This window comes from Neoarius graeffei, chromosome 26 (genome assembly GCF_027579695.1).
Source record: "Neoarius graeffei isolate fNeoGra1 chromosome 26, fNeoGra1.pri, whole genome shotgun sequence".
Taxonomy (NCBI): domain Eukaryota; kingdom Metazoa; phylum Chordata; class Actinopteri; order Siluriformes; family Ariidae; genus Neoarius; species Neoarius graeffei.
Genome location: NC_083594.1, coordinates 44,555,880 through 44,571,878, shown reverse-complemented (window position 1 = coordinate 44,571,878; position 15,999 = coordinate 44,555,880). Strand labels below are relative to the sequence as shown.

The following is a 15,999-nucleotide window of genomic DNA, read 5'->3' as shown; positions in this document are numbered from 1 at the left end:
CTTGCCGAAGGGATCGGATTCTGGGTTTGCAAATTTTATCAGACCATTTCTGTTCATATGGCGACGAATCCTATATAAAACCACACGTGGTGGTGCTTTGAAATTCAACGAAGACCCTCCCTGTGAGCACTGCAGAAATTCCGAGCTGTTGTTCCTTTGACGTTTTTGTTACAGCACCACCCATTACTGCTTAGAAGAGTGTGTCATTAACAGTGTAACAAATGCAGCAATAGTACCTTGGCTTTGAGAAATGTACAGGTTTGGCATGTTTGTTCGGTGACTTAAGACTTGCGGGATTGGCCGAGCAATGAGTCATATCCTAATAATATCATGCGAGGAACCTGACACCTTAGAATATGATTAAAAAGATCGCCACACCTTCATCTCTCCAAGCCAACCGAAGTGCTTCTGCTTTGTTTTTCGCTTGAGCTTTCCTGTATTTGTTGCTTGTGTTCCATCACTCAGTGCTGCATGTCACAATCCATGTTGTTTTCCTTCTGTGGTAGACGAGCATGACTTTGAGCCAATCCACAGATGCATGCACGCTCACAGAATCCACCCGAGTGCCAAGCCCCCCGCTTCCTGGCTTTTGATTCTGAAGGTTAGTGGTGGCGGGGCGTAGTTAGACCCTGCCCCCTATGCCAACCCTCTAAGATGGATCAGGGCACTAGCGAGCAACCTGCCGCGGAGGAGCCAGACTCTGGGGCTCGAGCCGATCCGGGAGCGAGCAGGAGGGCTTCTGAGGCTGAGCACAGTTTATCCAAAATTACTCAGAATGCCTTGGAGAACATGGGCGCGCTCGGCCATGGCCTGAAGCAGCTCTTCCAGCCCCAGCGCCGGCGCTCATCTGTGGTGCCGCAAGACCTCTCCTCTTCCTCTGCGAGCCCTGCACCCGAGGCCGCAGAGGCAGGGTCAGAGTCGGGGGAAACCTCCACCCCTAACATCACGCCCCCTGACTCTGACCAACCACCCACTTCCACCCCTCCTGCAGCTCTGAGCCGTGTGCTGCAGCAGATCCGAGGTGCTCCCCCCATGATGAAGCGAGGGACCAGCCTGCAGAGTCGCCGCAGCAAGACTGGGGGGGGAGGGGAGCCCCCCCAGAAAGGCAGCCCCCAGATCCATCGGCGCAGCACCCAGGAGGCTTTGATGCAGGCTGGACGCCCACGGTCATCCTCCACCACGGACACTCCCAGCAGCCCTGCCTTGGTCGACATGCTCCTGACCTCTGGTTATCACTCCACCGAGGAATCAGACCGAGTAAGTAATAAAAACCTCTTTTATTAACCAATTGCTTTCTTTATTCACTGTAGCCAAGATGGATTCTTTTAATTACAGACCCGGATAAAGGTTTTCGCGATGTTTTTGTGGCCGAAGCTCATAGCTAGTCAGAGCTGCTTCTTCCTGTGGGATGTAAAGTTGCGTGTCTTCATCTCGGCCTTCTGAGAAACCTCTCCATAGACCATCCTCGTTGTTTGATTGTTTCACCTTTCTGCTCCTGGGCTAATTAACGAGTTTCCGAAGCTGTGGGCAGAGAGGAAAAGCATGAAATGCTGTAGAGGACTAAGTCGTCAGATCTGGACCTGACTGTAACTAGTGCCTAAAATATACAAGGGAGAAAAGGTTATAGAAATGTGACCAACTGGTTTCTGAGCTTATATCGGGCATGTATTGACTGATTTTGAGAACAAGATGAAACAGTTCAGGGCAAGCATGAGTTACCTTTCTTGTATGATGGAAATACTGGGCATTTCTACAAGCTGAAAAATGTCTCCTGGTGTTTTGTTTCTAACACGCTACCCAGGAGTGTCCCAATCCAAGAGCTCAGTCATTGCTTATTACACTGAAATAAGTAAATTTATTTTTTTCGCGGTGCGGTTTCCATCAAATCCTGCACTCTGATTGGCTGGTGAGCGGGTCCATATCCTACGGTACGGGCCCCAGTTACAGACTTCTGGCGACTCGCTCGTTCACAACAACAAACATAGTAGGATTTTTTTTGTCAACATTTTATCTTTTTTTATAAGATTTATTTAAAAGATTATCAAAAATCTTATAAATTTTTGCCAGCATTTCTCAGGAGAATAGCATTAATTTTACAGCATGGATAGCGATAACGACAGTCTTCACAGTGAAAGCGAGTTTTACTACCCTGAGGAAGAAGAAATAAAAGAAAACATTTCAGGAGAAAGCTAAAAACCTCTAACTTGCTAACGCCGAGCAAAAACATGGCTGAATCCTGAATAGGGATGTTAACCGAGGACCGTTTGACTGGTGGTTGACCGAATCAACGTCAACTGGTTAATTTTTTTTTGGTTGTCGGTGAAAAAAAAAAATCGTTTTGAAGCTGCCGATTTTGGAGCGGAGAACCTGCAATTCTGTGTTGTAAACGCTTGGGGCATGCCATGCGGTGTAAGGACGACAGCTGACAAATCAGAAACACCCATTCAGTCATGTCCCGCCCCAGTTAAAGACAGCTGACAAATCAGAAACACCCATTCAGTCATGTCCCGCCCCAGTTAAAGACAGCTGACAAATCAGAAACACCCATTCAGTCATGTCCCGCCCCAGTTGAACACAGCTGCCACTCGGTGAAAGAAAAAAAGTGTAGACACAGGCTTTTTAGCTTACAAATTACTATTCTGTTGTTGTTTTTTTTTAATTATTATTAGAAGGCACGTCGAGTTTAGTCCTGCCTTGGCCAGTGCATTCTGAAAGTATGTTTCGGTCTGTAGCCAACAATGCATGTTACTGCAGATCACATCTCTCCACACAAACTAAAGGTGCAGATGCCGACTTTTTCACGGCTTTTTCATGGACTGTAACGGCATTTGCTTATGTAGTAATTTTAATACAGAATTTACTCTGATGAAATTATTCAGACACTCCAACGCCCCCCCCCCCACACACACAAAAAAATCGGGTCTGCACGAGCCGTGAAAAAGGCGCGCCATTTGCATCCCTGTTTAAACTCATAGGTTAACCGACTTTAACCGGCTAATGAGGCTCGGTGGTCGGTCAAGATTTTTTTTAGTTTTCGGCATCCCTAAACCTGAATGACTCAATTTTGTATCAGTAGGGGACTACATAGGCGGCAAAATATCTCATCTCATTATCTCTAGCCGCTTTAGGCAGCTGGGCCATAGAAGGTTCACGCTGCATGCTGCACGCTACACGTTCACGTGAAGAACCGGACCCTGGGCCATTAAACTTCATGCTTGGATGTTCACGTGTTGCGTCTGTTCTACTTTGACCGAGTAACCAACAATATGGACTCTTCGGATGACGACGATTGCCTCATTCTGCTTTTACTGAGACAGAGGAAGAGAAAAAGGAACAGAATTTGGAGCCGAGAACACTTCCTTCTGAGAGAAACCCGTGGTGAATTTCACCGAACATTCTATAATCTGCTTGACAATCCCGATGAAGAACTATTTTTCAATTATACCATTCAATTATATTTTTTCTGAAGTTTTCCCCTGAAAGCATAGAGTTATCTCCCTAGACCCGTTCTGATTGGCTGGCGCGGCGGTGACCGCATGCATTGACTGGAATTTCCATCTTCACGCCTAGAAAAAAGTGTGCATGTTCATTTCTCACTTCACGCGTGAAGTGTGCAGCGTGCAGCATGCAACGTGAACGCCGTTCTATGGCCCAGAGCAAGTCATGCTACGTTTGTCCACTTTTCTTTACACGTGTGTAGCGTGCAGCATGCAGCGTGCAGCGTGAACCTTCTATGGCCCAGCTGCCTTATCCTGTTCTACAGGGTCGCAGGCAAGCTGGAGCCTATCCCAGCTGATTACGGGCGAAAGGCGGGGTACACCCTGGACAAGTCGCCAGGTCATCACAGGGCTGACACATAGACACAGACAACCATTCACACTCACATTCACACCTACGGTCAATTTAGAGTCACCAGTTAACCTAACCTGCATGTCTTTGGACTGTGGGGGAAACCGGAGCACCCGGAGGAAACCCACGCGGACACGGGGAGAACATGCAAACTCCACACAGAAAGGCCCTCGCCGGCCACGGGGCTCGAACCCGGACCTTCTTGCTGTGAGGCGACAGCGCTAACCACTACACCACCGGCGGCAAAATATAGTTTTTGGTTTTTTTTTTTTCCTGCCTTGGAAGTGCACTTGTATACCGAGGAGGAAGCAATTTGCATTACAGCTGTGAATGAGGATTCAAAATGGCGGCTCGGTTTTCCCTTTCGGGCGCTCTTGTTTTCTGTTAGAATTTGGTAAAGAGAAAAAAAAAAAAAATATATATATATATATATATATATATATATATATATATATATATATATATATATATTATTTACCAGCTTAAGGTCGGTCCGTATGGTGAAATACCGTGACCTCAGCCTTGAATACTGACCGAGGCCCTCTGGACCGAGGTCAGCATTCAAGGCCGAGGTCACGGTATTTCACGATACGGACCTCCCAGCTGGTAAATAACATGTATTTATGCTCATTTAATAATAATTAGTTCAATTTTATATAGCACTTTTCTCACACCCAAGGTCGCTTTACAGTTAGTGGGGAGGGGAAGAGTCCACCAAAAGATGGTCACGATGTAATTCCAGTGGCGTAGCTACCCACAGTCCCACCAGAAGGCACACAAAGATAAATCCCGTGACGCTGCCAAGCAACATCGCGCCATGGAGCCACAAAATGAGCACAGAAGCACTGCCGGAAAGAGTGCTGGACAACCCTGACGTTAAAAGAGCAACGAGCTCACTGCAGTCCATTGCGAGGAGCACAGGCATCACCCACGGCGGACCAAGGTTTAAAGGAAACCGATGCCCAAAACCGGGTCTGGAGCCACGTCACAACCAGCAGACAAAACATTCAAACAAACAAAAACAAACATCGAGCTATACAAACACAAAAAGAAAAAGCTCTGGTGAGAAGCGGCAGGCTCAAACGGAAACGAATACAAGACTTGCATTGTACCAGAATACGGTCACAAGGCTGGAGGTGTGAACATTTGTGTTTTTGTTATTCTGCTTCACACCACAGCCATGATTGCATAATAACAAGAACTTGCATCATTAGCATGCGTAATTTACTTCCAGCGTTTTTATGCCAGTCATAGGATTCGTGTCCTTGCACGTTAAAGCAGGTTGCTAGAATTTTTATCCAACGACAGACTTTTCTGAGAAGATTATCGAAGCTTACTTTGTCTTCAAAGTCAGGGCAAATTTGACTTTGAAATATGCCCGAGAATGCAGAAATGCTAGTAAAAGTATCTGTGTATTCTGTTCGACCAGACCAAACTGAAACGAGGAACATAAAGAACATAAGTTACAACCCCAAATCAGAAAAAGTTGGGACGGTATGTTGAACTTGAAATTGAAAACAATGATTTGTAAATAATCTTTGACCTGTTACTATGTTTTCAAAGTCAAGGCAAATTTCACAAAGCGAGTACTCCAGATGAGTGAACCAGGCTGTAATAAATCCAATGAATGCCTTGTACGTTTTATTTTGGGCTAGGATGTGGTCTCAAGGTATATGATCACGCTTTATTTTTTTTTATTCTAAAGGGTTTGGTCTGAGGTTAAGTTTTCCCAGCAGGTGGTGCTGCTGCTGCTGCTTTATCGTGCCTGCCTGCCTTCATCTTTCTATCTCTGACTGCAGTGTGTTGGCTTTCCAGCTACTACTAGTGAGGTATCTGTAACAGGAGTCATTTGACTCAAACTGGTATTGATACCAGTGGAGCCATCCAGAACATCTGTCCATGCTTCTCCTTGGTGGAATGGCAGGCTCAAGTGTTTGCCAGACGTCCCACAGACTATAAATGAGCCGGAGGTGTTGAGTGGATGGTTGCAGCAATCAGACAGGGACATATCGCAAGCGAGGGCATCTGCAACAAGCAGATCTTGTGTTCGTGCAATTTAGGATGTTTTTTTTTTTTTTTTACTTTTTTTTTTTTACTTTTTTACTTTTTACTTGCTTGCAGAGGTGGACAGTAACAAAGTACATTTACTTGAGTATCTGTACTTTTTTTTTTTGGCAACTTCTGACTTTAACGTCACCACATTTGAAAGGCAAATATCGTACTTTTCACTGTACTACATTTCTATCAAGGTTTTCTGAAAGGATTAAAGCTACGTTTCGTTTTAAATGTTTGCTTTGTTTGCCGAAAACGAACCACATCACAGCCTACAAAAACTCGCCGTCCAACCTGCGGAAGCATATCGAGGTATATAAACATTTTGTTCCAAGAGAAGCTTGCAATGAAGTTGTTTGTGCTTTTAGAGCTAGCGATAACGCTGCAAACGTACACTACCGTTCAAAAGTTTGGGGTCACTTTGAAATGTCCTTATTTTTGAAAGAAAAGCACTGTTCTTTTCAATGAAGATCACTTTAAACTAATCAGAAATCCACTCTATACATTGCTAATGTGGTAAATGACTATTCTAGCTGCAAATGTCTGGTTTTTGGTGCAATATCTCCATAGGTGTATAGAGGCCCATTTCCAGCAACTATCACTCCAGTGTTCTAATGGTACAATGTGTTTGCTCATTGCCTCAGAAGTAGGGGTGTGCAAAATAATCGTCATAATGCATCGCGATACTAACTTTCACGATATACTGCATCGATTCTTGACGCCAAATATCGATTATTAATTTTAAAAAATGAATAAATAAAATTGTATGAATGGTTGGCGAACATCAACCAAAAACAAGTAGAATACAACTTCCAGTCCTGTAGATGTCGCCGTGGAGTTTTTGACGCCCGCTGCCTTCATGCCAGTGGCATTTCCGACGGCGGGCTACTGCGAACTAGACATTCTGCATAGACATCATATGCGACTGCGACTCTGTTTACAAATCTCGCTGGAACAGCACGCACGACATGCTTGAGCGCTTTTTAGAGCAACAGCCTGCCATCCACGCTGCACTCCTGTCTGCAGAAATGTGTAAATCTGAGAAGGACATCTGCACACTCGCCGAGTCTGACATAACTGCTGCGGTATTACAACATGCTAAAAGAAATATGCTAAGTGAGTGTATTGTTTCCTAATTTGAGGATGCTCCACAAACTATAAATGCATAAGGCATTTAAATATAATGTAAAGTCTCATCTCATCTCATTTATCTCTAGCCGCTTTATCCTGTCCTACAGGGTCGCAGGCAAGCTGGAGCCTATCCCAGCTGACTACGGGCGAAAGGCGGGGTACACCCTGGACAAGTCGCCAGGTCATCACAGGGCTGAGACACATAGACAACCATTCATACTCACATCTATGGTTAATTTAGAGTCACCAGTTAACCTAACCTGCATGTCTTTGGACTGTGGGGGAAACCGGAGCACCCGGAGGAAACCCACGCGGACATGGGGAGAACATGCAAACTCCGTACAGAAAGGCCCTCGCCGGCCACGGGGCTCGAACCCGGACCTTCTTGCTGTGAGGCGACAGCGCTAACCACTACACCACCGTGCCGCCATAATGTAAAGTAATGTAACAAATAATAATATGATGATGATAATTTAATGTACTGAGTAATATAGTATATATATTTTGATATTTATTATTGCCTTGTCCTCCCATACTGCAGGTGCTGCAAAGAAACTGAAAACTGCTGCTATTAGTTTTCTTTTATTATTTTTAGTTTTATAAATCCTATGCACTTTTTGTCATTAGTGTGTCCACTTAAGTATGGAAACAGTAATATTTGTTTTAATGGCAACTACCTCCAAAGTCGTTTCAATAAATTCAGTTATGAACTGAGTTGCTCTGAGTTATGCATCAATTGGAGACACTATCCAGATCGTACACAGCCACTGGTAATTATGCTCTTTTTTTTTTTTTTTTACATTTTCACTGAAGTATGTTGAATATATCGCAATAATTCAAGAATCGTGATGCATCGTGATAGTATTGCATCGTAGCATGTGAATCGTGATTCGAATTGAATCGTGACTTCTTTGCCAATACCCACCCCTACTCAGAAGGCTAATGGATGATTAGAAAACCCTTGTACAATCATGTTAGCACAGCTGAAAACAGTTGAGCTCTTTAGAGAAGCTATAAAACTGACCTTCCTTTGAGCAGATTGAGTTTCTGGAGCATCACATTTGTGGGGTCGATTAAATGCTCAAAATGGCCAGAAAAATGTCTCGACTATATTTTCTATTCATTTTACAACTTATGGTGGTAAATAAAAGTGTGACTTTTCATGGAAAACACAAAATTGTCTGGGTGACCCCAAACTTTTGAACGGTAGTGTAGCTAAGCAGTCTGGTTAGTCAAATGACTTTCTACGGATTTGCCCACCAAGTTGCCGTAGCCTTGTCCACGGCTAACGTTTACCCTGTTAGTTAGCATGTAAACATGGAGTTATGCTAACATGAATAATGTTAACTTATCTGAAGTCCTTTCAGAAATAGGTTTTAGCATAATCTTGCCAAATAAACAGAATGTAGAAATCTTTCTTTTCTAGTAGCGTTAGCTACCCGATATGATTTGGAGTTTGAAAAGAGTTTGCTAGCATGTCAGGTGGAGCTTCACTGACTAGCTAGCTTAACGTTAAACCACCATGATGGCACAGCACGCGTTCATTTTGTGAATTCACATTTTTGTTCTTGGTAGCGGCATTCGGTATTATAAGCGTTGTGGCAATAATATAACAATGTGTTGACAGAAAATGTACTTTTAATACTTAAAGCGTATACGCAGAGTCATGGCCTCACTTTCGTTTATAAATGCCTTGAGACCTCAAGAATGGCACAGGAATAGTTTTAAGCGTCAACAATAAATCTAATCTAGTCATTTTTACGATTAAAGTGATTTCTATAGGTAGCGGTCTGAGTGAATGACCTTGACGTCTGTGACGTCACTGCAGGAAGCAGGGTTCCCGCGGGGTCTAAAAAAGTCTAAAATTCAGAAAGTTAAATTTTAGGCCTTAAAATGTCTAAAAAACACACACATTTTCATCCCAGGTCTAAAATTTAATTTATCCAAGTCTAAAATTCTTACATCCGCTCAGTCCGTTCCTAGAAGTGCCTGCAAAACATTAATAAAAAATGTGCCGGTTGCGTTGTTGTCTGCCTGCTAAAAAACTTCAATCACCGATGATCGCGGCAAGTATGCAACGGTCCAGTTTGTCCACTACGCCTACCGTAGTTCTACCTTCTAAGTTCCTGCCGAGTTTATGCAGTCTGTGGCAGTCAGAGAAGGTTAGTGGTTGTGTTGGCAGTGCGATGAAGAGTGTGGATAGCGCGTCGAATAATAGTGAGTAAAGAGGTTCACATACTTTTGCCACTCACAGATATGTAATACTGGATCATTTTCCTCAATAAATAAATGACCAAGTATAATATTTTTTTGTCTGATTTGTTTAACTGGGTTCTCTTGATCTACTTTTCGGACTTGTGTGAAAATCTGATGATGTTTTAGGTCATATTTATGCAGAAATATAGAAAATTCTAAAGGGTTCACAAACTTTCAAACACCGCCGTAAGTATGAAAAACGAGAATGTTCTGCGAGCAATAGGCTGAAGCACACTATCGCTAAAAGGAGCTGTGTTGGGCTGGAACGGTTGGTTAAATAGCCGCTCACATTAGCGCGGAGAGCTTTCACACTGTAGACCAAGGGTGCCCAATTTGGGGCCCGCGGGCCAAGTTTGGCCCATGTTCCGGTTTTTTTGGCCCGCCTCATTTTTCCCATCTGTGCCCGCCCGTCAGTGCCAGGTCTGTGCCAGCCGCTGGGAATTTCTGTCCCAATGGCTCCGAAGAGTTGCCTGCAGTTCACTTTCTGACCACAGTTTTATAAGGGGGAACAAGGGGGCGCTGTTGAGTTGCTGGCTCTTCTGCCTGTCAGCAGGCTCATGACACAAGCGAGGAGCAGAGGTTACGATGGAGCGCTGTGTTAGGCAGTGGCACACGGATAAAAGAAAATTCAAAAATAGTTGGCAAGATTTTTTTTTTTTTCACGGAAATCGATTCCTCGGCAGTGTGCCTTATCTGTAGACAGAGAGTGGCAGTTTTGAAAGGATACAACATCCGTAGACATTATGAAACAAAACATTTACCTCAGTTTGCGAAATACAGTGGTGAAATAAGAAAGCAGAAGGCTAGCAAACTGTTAGCCAGGCTCAGTGCCCAACAACGCACGTTACTGCAGCCGTCATCTGCTCAAGAAAATGCAACTAAGGCCAGCGATAAGATCAGCGCAATGATAGCGAAATCTGGGAGATCTTTGTCATGTGGAGAGTTTGTTAAAAGTTGCCTGACTGTGGCTGCAGAGACTGTGTCCCCGAGCCAGACACGGGCCTTTTCGCAAATTAGTTTATCATGGAACACAGTTACCTGCCGCATCGAGGACATGGCTGAGGATCTCTGAGAACAAATCTTTGGTAAAGCATCCAGATTTACGGCCTTTTCTATTGCTTGCGATGAGAGCACCGACATATGTGACTATGCACAATTGATGGCGTTTTTGCGCGGAGTCAGTGAGGATTTTGAAGTGACACAGGAGCTGGCTGGCCTTGAGACACTTTCAGGTACAACACGAGGGAAATGTTGTGTTGTGTTCTATATTGCTCAGTTCACATTGTCCAATTCCATACCTAATACTCAATCTAATTTCACATTCCGTCTAAAGTAAATTCTCTCTGGTTTCATAAGTTGGGCAATCCAGCTGGTTTCAAATGGCTTAAAAGGCACAGTGTTACAAGGGCATGTGTTATTGCTCAATTCACATTTTAGTTAATTTTTAAATAGAATTCTATATTTGGTTGTCCTGGACCTTATCGAACTGTTTTCAACTTGTTCAAGCTACCAAAGCACTTTTTGTAATATAGTCTGAAATGTTGCTTTCCTTTCAAATATGTTTCTACCTCTTAAAATAAGCCATGTGGATGTTCTGTCATCTTCTGAAATTAATAAAGGTAGGCCTACTATAAATATACAAAATATGTGTTTAATTGCTTTAAACATTTACATTTGAGTTTAATGATCTTAGCCTATATAAAAATGACACATTTCAATAAAATGTAAGGTAACGTAATGTGGACGTTCGTTTTTTGGCCCGCGGCCCACCCACAGAATTAATTTTTGGCCCATTGTAGAGAAGAATTTGGGCACCCTTGCTGTAGACAATCTTAGCCCATGTTTACATTAGACCGTATCAGCGGATCATCAGATTAACGTTTTTAAAACGATTAGTGTGCACACAGCAACACCAATACACGATTTGCGTGCACACAGCAATACCAATACACGGATACGCTCGGCTCCGCAGGCATCCTGCGCTCCAAATCACTCCGCCCTGAACAGCGAGTGCCCTCTGGAGGGTGCGCACTCCGGCCCTGCGCAGCTCACAGAGCGCGCGAGTGAAGTGCACAAGCTGTGATTCGGGACTGAGCCGCTGTGTGTGTGTGATCCCAGCGCATATCACTTACCACTTGCAAGTGGAAGGATGGCAAGCCTAAAGACAATCATAACTACACAATGGGCAGTATTTGCATCAGTATTTGCAGTATTTTCATACTTTTATACTCTTTAATGAAAGGTGATACAAGGCGGAAGTCCGCGCCGTTTTTCAGCAGTCGCGTCACATGACCAACGCCAGCGAATCAGGAAGGTGGATGTCACAGTGACGTTGTCCAATGAGACGCCAGCTAGAGCTCAGCACAGCGTATCCGCGTATTCTGAATGTTTACACAGCACCGGAGCTGACACGATCTGGATTGAATACGTGGATGCTGGCGGATTCCCGTTTCCCGGCGTTTCCAGGCAGTTTAATGTAAACAGACAGTGCATCCGCGAAGAAAACGAGACCGATACGGTCTAATGTAAACTTGGCCTTAGCGTTCACATTACATGTTGTCAACGTTACCATGACAACATGGAGTGCATGAGTCCAGTCAGCGTATTCAGCTTTCTAACAGTGCTCTTTTTTTTTTTTTAATATTATTCTCTCCCCAATGGTGTGTCTTTCCTGGCTTTATTATTTAGTATTTATTAATTTTGCATTCATATTTTGCAATGATTTTACACCTCTGTCTCAAATGGCCCCTGTTTGCTCCGCTACTGCTTAAAAACCTGCTGTCTCCCTTGTATACCTCTCGCAAGGTATGACTTGATTTCACTGGTAAATCGCTGCCGCCTTGCGTGAGTTTGCTGTTTAACTGGAAGCACGTGTGTTACGGGGATACTACGTATGTTTTAACTATTTAGTTTTAAAAGACGTGTATGCATTTTTACTGTTAATATGGTTGAAATGGTTGCTACAGCAAGTGGAGGTCTGCGATGCTGTGGTTTGCAGCATGGGGTTCACATGAGCATTCAAGAAAGTCAACATCTGACAACAGTGCATTATATAATAACGCTGTTTTATTACCAGAACACCACTGATCAAAAGTTTAAATGAGTTCTGTTGCAGTTAGGGGAAAAAACCAAATCCCTACAGACTGCATTTACTGCATAAATGCCCTTTATCACTCTATTGTCTTGTACTTTTGTTGCTGTGACATAATGTACTAATGTTGTACTAATGTTGCCATATGACATAAATAAGCACACAGTTTGTATCCCTGATAGTCAGTTTACCAGTACAAATGACTTTGTTTTGAGAATTGAACTCGATTGTCTTTTTTTGGGAAGGGCGGGGGTAGGGCAGGTTGTAATGCTTCGTGTTGGTCTAAAAAAATTTTCATAATGGTCTTAAAAGGTCTAAAATTTAACTTCCTGAATCCTGCAAGAACCCTGAGGAAGGCTATCGGTCTCATCGCCATTTCCGCTATACTAAAACACAGCTGATTGCAACTCTGATCCTCCACTTTGAGCTAATTTATCACCATGCCACATAGATGTGTTGCTGCACCCGCCAGCAACATGACAGAAGGTGGATTTACGTTGCATTCATGGCCCAAGAATGTTCAAACTGCAAAGATTTGAAAGTGTTTTGCGAGAAGTTCACGGGCACATTGGGCGCCTACGAAGTGGTCTCTCCTTTGCTCTGCACGTTTTACTGAAGACTCGTACGAGACCTCTGATCTATTGAGGAGCGTTGGCTATAAGCCTGTATTGAAAGAGGGTGCAGTACCGACAGTTAAAGAAAAAGAAAACAAGGAAAGGAAAGTATTTTATTTTTTTAAAGTGAGTTCAGTTGCACCAGTCCTCCTGGAGTGTGAGCCGAGGGTTGTTGCTAAAACCCAGGACGGGACATATCGCTCGGGCAGTGACCTCCCCGTGGTTGTTGCTAAAACCAGTGACATCCCGTTCCATCCCGGGTTTTAGTAATTGCCTGAGCTGAGCAGTAATGGCGGAGTACTCAGTATGGAGAGAATGAGTGGAGCAGTCGTCTTATTTCTAAACTGGATATTGCTGCCATCTCGCCCTTATGTGGAAGAAGCGAATGAACAGAGAACTGAACGAACAACTGAAAGTCAGATTGTTTCAAAACAGTCGGCCTTCAAGAAGCGAGAACACAGACGGGTAAGCTCCGACTCTCATTTGGATACAAAACAACAAAAACAACTCGTTGTTTACCTGCATTTAGATTAATACATGTAACTTGTATTGTGTGTTTAAGTTACCGGTATAAGATTATTTAATTTGCTTCAGAATGTGATTGTCTCAGTTCATCTGATTATTTAATTAGCCTTTTACGTTTTATCAGTGAAAAATGCATGCATGTTGCATAAGTTATAACACCTATCCTGTTTTAATGAGAGTCAACCCACAATCAATGAAGTCAAATCAGTCTTAGTTGAGCAAGTCAGTCACGGTATTTCTTACTTTCACCATAACTTTTTATTTATATGACTTTGGTCTATAGCTGTCAAAGGCCTCGGCCTTAAAACCGATTACCGCTGTGACGTCACGCGCTCAGGGCTGGCTGGCAGCTTAAATGCCAACTTTGCGGTCGATTGCGTTTCCAGTCTAAGTCAAAAGTATGTGGACACCTGATTACCACATTCATAAGTGGTTCTTCTTCTTCCATAGTTCTATATGATGCCTTTGTATGCTGTAGCATTAACCGGAGATAAGAGGCCTAATCCAGACATGTTCCAGCATGACGGTGCACAAAATGAGGTTCATGACGACATGGTGTGCACAAGGTTGGAGTGGAACAACTCGAGTGACCTGCACAGAGATCTGATGTCAGCCCCACTGAACACCTTCGGGATGAATTAGCATGCCAACCGTGTCCCAGGCCTCCTCACTCAACATCAGTGCCCGACCTCACTAATGCTCTTGTGACTGAACGAGCACAAATCCCCACGGCCACGCCCCCAAATCTAGTGGAAAACCTTCCCAGAAGAGTGTTAGAACAGCAAAGGCGTACTAAAACTGGTCTGGTGTAAAGTAAGTTGCTTGGTTTGAATAACAACTTTTTTTGTGTGTGTGTGTGTGATAAGACAAAACGGCGCTTATAAAAGAAACGTTTGCCAAAGACAAGGGCGTACATGTTGTTGGATTAGGATGATGATCACGTTAATTTGTGTCCTGCAGTCTGTATTAACGCGCTTACTGATCTCATCTATTGCTACTATTTTTCGTTTAGTAAACTTCAGGACTTGGTAGCGCATGTGTAGCTTTTGCCTGCCGAGTGGACTAGCTAATACGTTTGACTGTCAGGGTTTTTCTTGTATTATTTGTCGTTCAAAACATGGTAGCACACATCGGTTTGTAGTCAGCGGCATTGTTATAATTTCTAACGCAACGTGACCGGTTTCCTACTATTTCTTGCATTATTAAGACATACCGTATTTTCTGGACTATAAGCTGCTACTTTTTTCCTAGGTTTTGAACCATGCGGCTTATACAAAGGTGCGGCTATTCTGTGGATTTTTCTTCCACCGCTAGGGGCGCTCTAACCAGAAGTAGAATCAAAAATAAGATAGACGAAAAATCAATGCAAAGAAGAATTAGCAGATCTTTAGCAGATAGAACACGCACGACAAATTACTAACTGGTAATTATTTTCAAATCCAGCGAAGATGATTAAAGTGACTTGTGGTTTCAAACACAGGAGAAATGAAGGTAAATAAATACCGGTTATTTTCTCTTGGTTCTGTTCCGTTTTAATCAGCAAAGTTGCTGCCGTGTTAAAAGGCACTGTTCGGAAAGAATCTGTTCAGGTACATACATGTACATTTACAGTACAAAATCGTTCTGTACATGCAGTAAATATCTAATTTTTCAACATAGATATCTGCGGCTTATAGCCCGGTGCGGCTTGTATATCTTTTTTTAAATTTTTTTAAAAAAATAGAGCGGATGCAGCTTATATACAGGTGCGCTCTATAGTCCAGAAAATACGGTATGTCATAACAGCTCAACATGCAAAGTCGGCTTTCTTTTCCCACTCTCACGATCAAACTTAACCATGGGGTGCGAGATAAAGAACCCAGGGTCACGGCGGATTCACCAGGCGTGAAGGCCGATTCATATAAATGCATCTGTGGTGAGGGTCTGTCCAGTTTTACAGGTTGTTCACATATGTTTTAGAATGATGTAATGCTGCTCAGTGCTTTTTATAGCAGTTTCTGTGTAATAAAAAGAATGATAGCGATATAAACACTCGTACCAGGCACTGAAACTATTTTAATGGATGGCAGTAAAAGTTTTTCCATCGCTTTCTGACTGACTGACTGTATGTAACCCGTCAAGGAAACTAATATACGGCATTAGTTTGAGTTCAGTTCAGCCACTTGGGCCATTATTAAAAAATGTTCCGTTTCCGGTCCACCGGCCGGGTGAGTGCCGTTTGTGCGGTTTAATTTTTTTTTTTTAACGCCGGTTTTTTGACATTTTTTTCGAGTTCATAAATCTAAAATCGAACTTGACATTTCCGCATTCCCAGGGCTTTCCACTAAGGCTCATACTAGCCAGCCATGACAAATAAGTAGCCAGCCGGGGGGGGGGAGTAAAACACAAAATAAACTCCTTTTACATTTAATCCGTTCCCAGGATTAAATGTATTTTCCACAGACCATTTATTTATTCACTTTACTCAAATACAAAGTAAAA

The 15,999-nt window shown here is 43.2% G+C and overlaps 1 protein-coding gene across 4 annotated transcripts in view; it reads left to right on the top strand.

The window, feature by feature from the left end:
- The window catches only part of tmcc1b (transmembrane and coiled-coil domain family 1b), a 47,805-nt gene that overhangs the window by 7,032 nt on the left and 24,774 nt on the right, over positions 1–15,999 (top strand). For 2 of the 4 annotated variants that reach the window (XM_060910557.1, XM_060910558.1), the window contains one exon: positions 507–1,257. In XM_060910557.1, coding sequence (XP_060766540.1) covers positions 655–1,257 — 603 coding nt within the window. In that variant the 5' untranslated portion in view covers positions 507–654. Of the gene's footprint in view, positions 1–506; positions 1,258–15,999 lie in introns of those variants that run through there. The other 2 variants (XM_060910559.1, XM_060910560.1) reach the window with 2 other exon arrangements.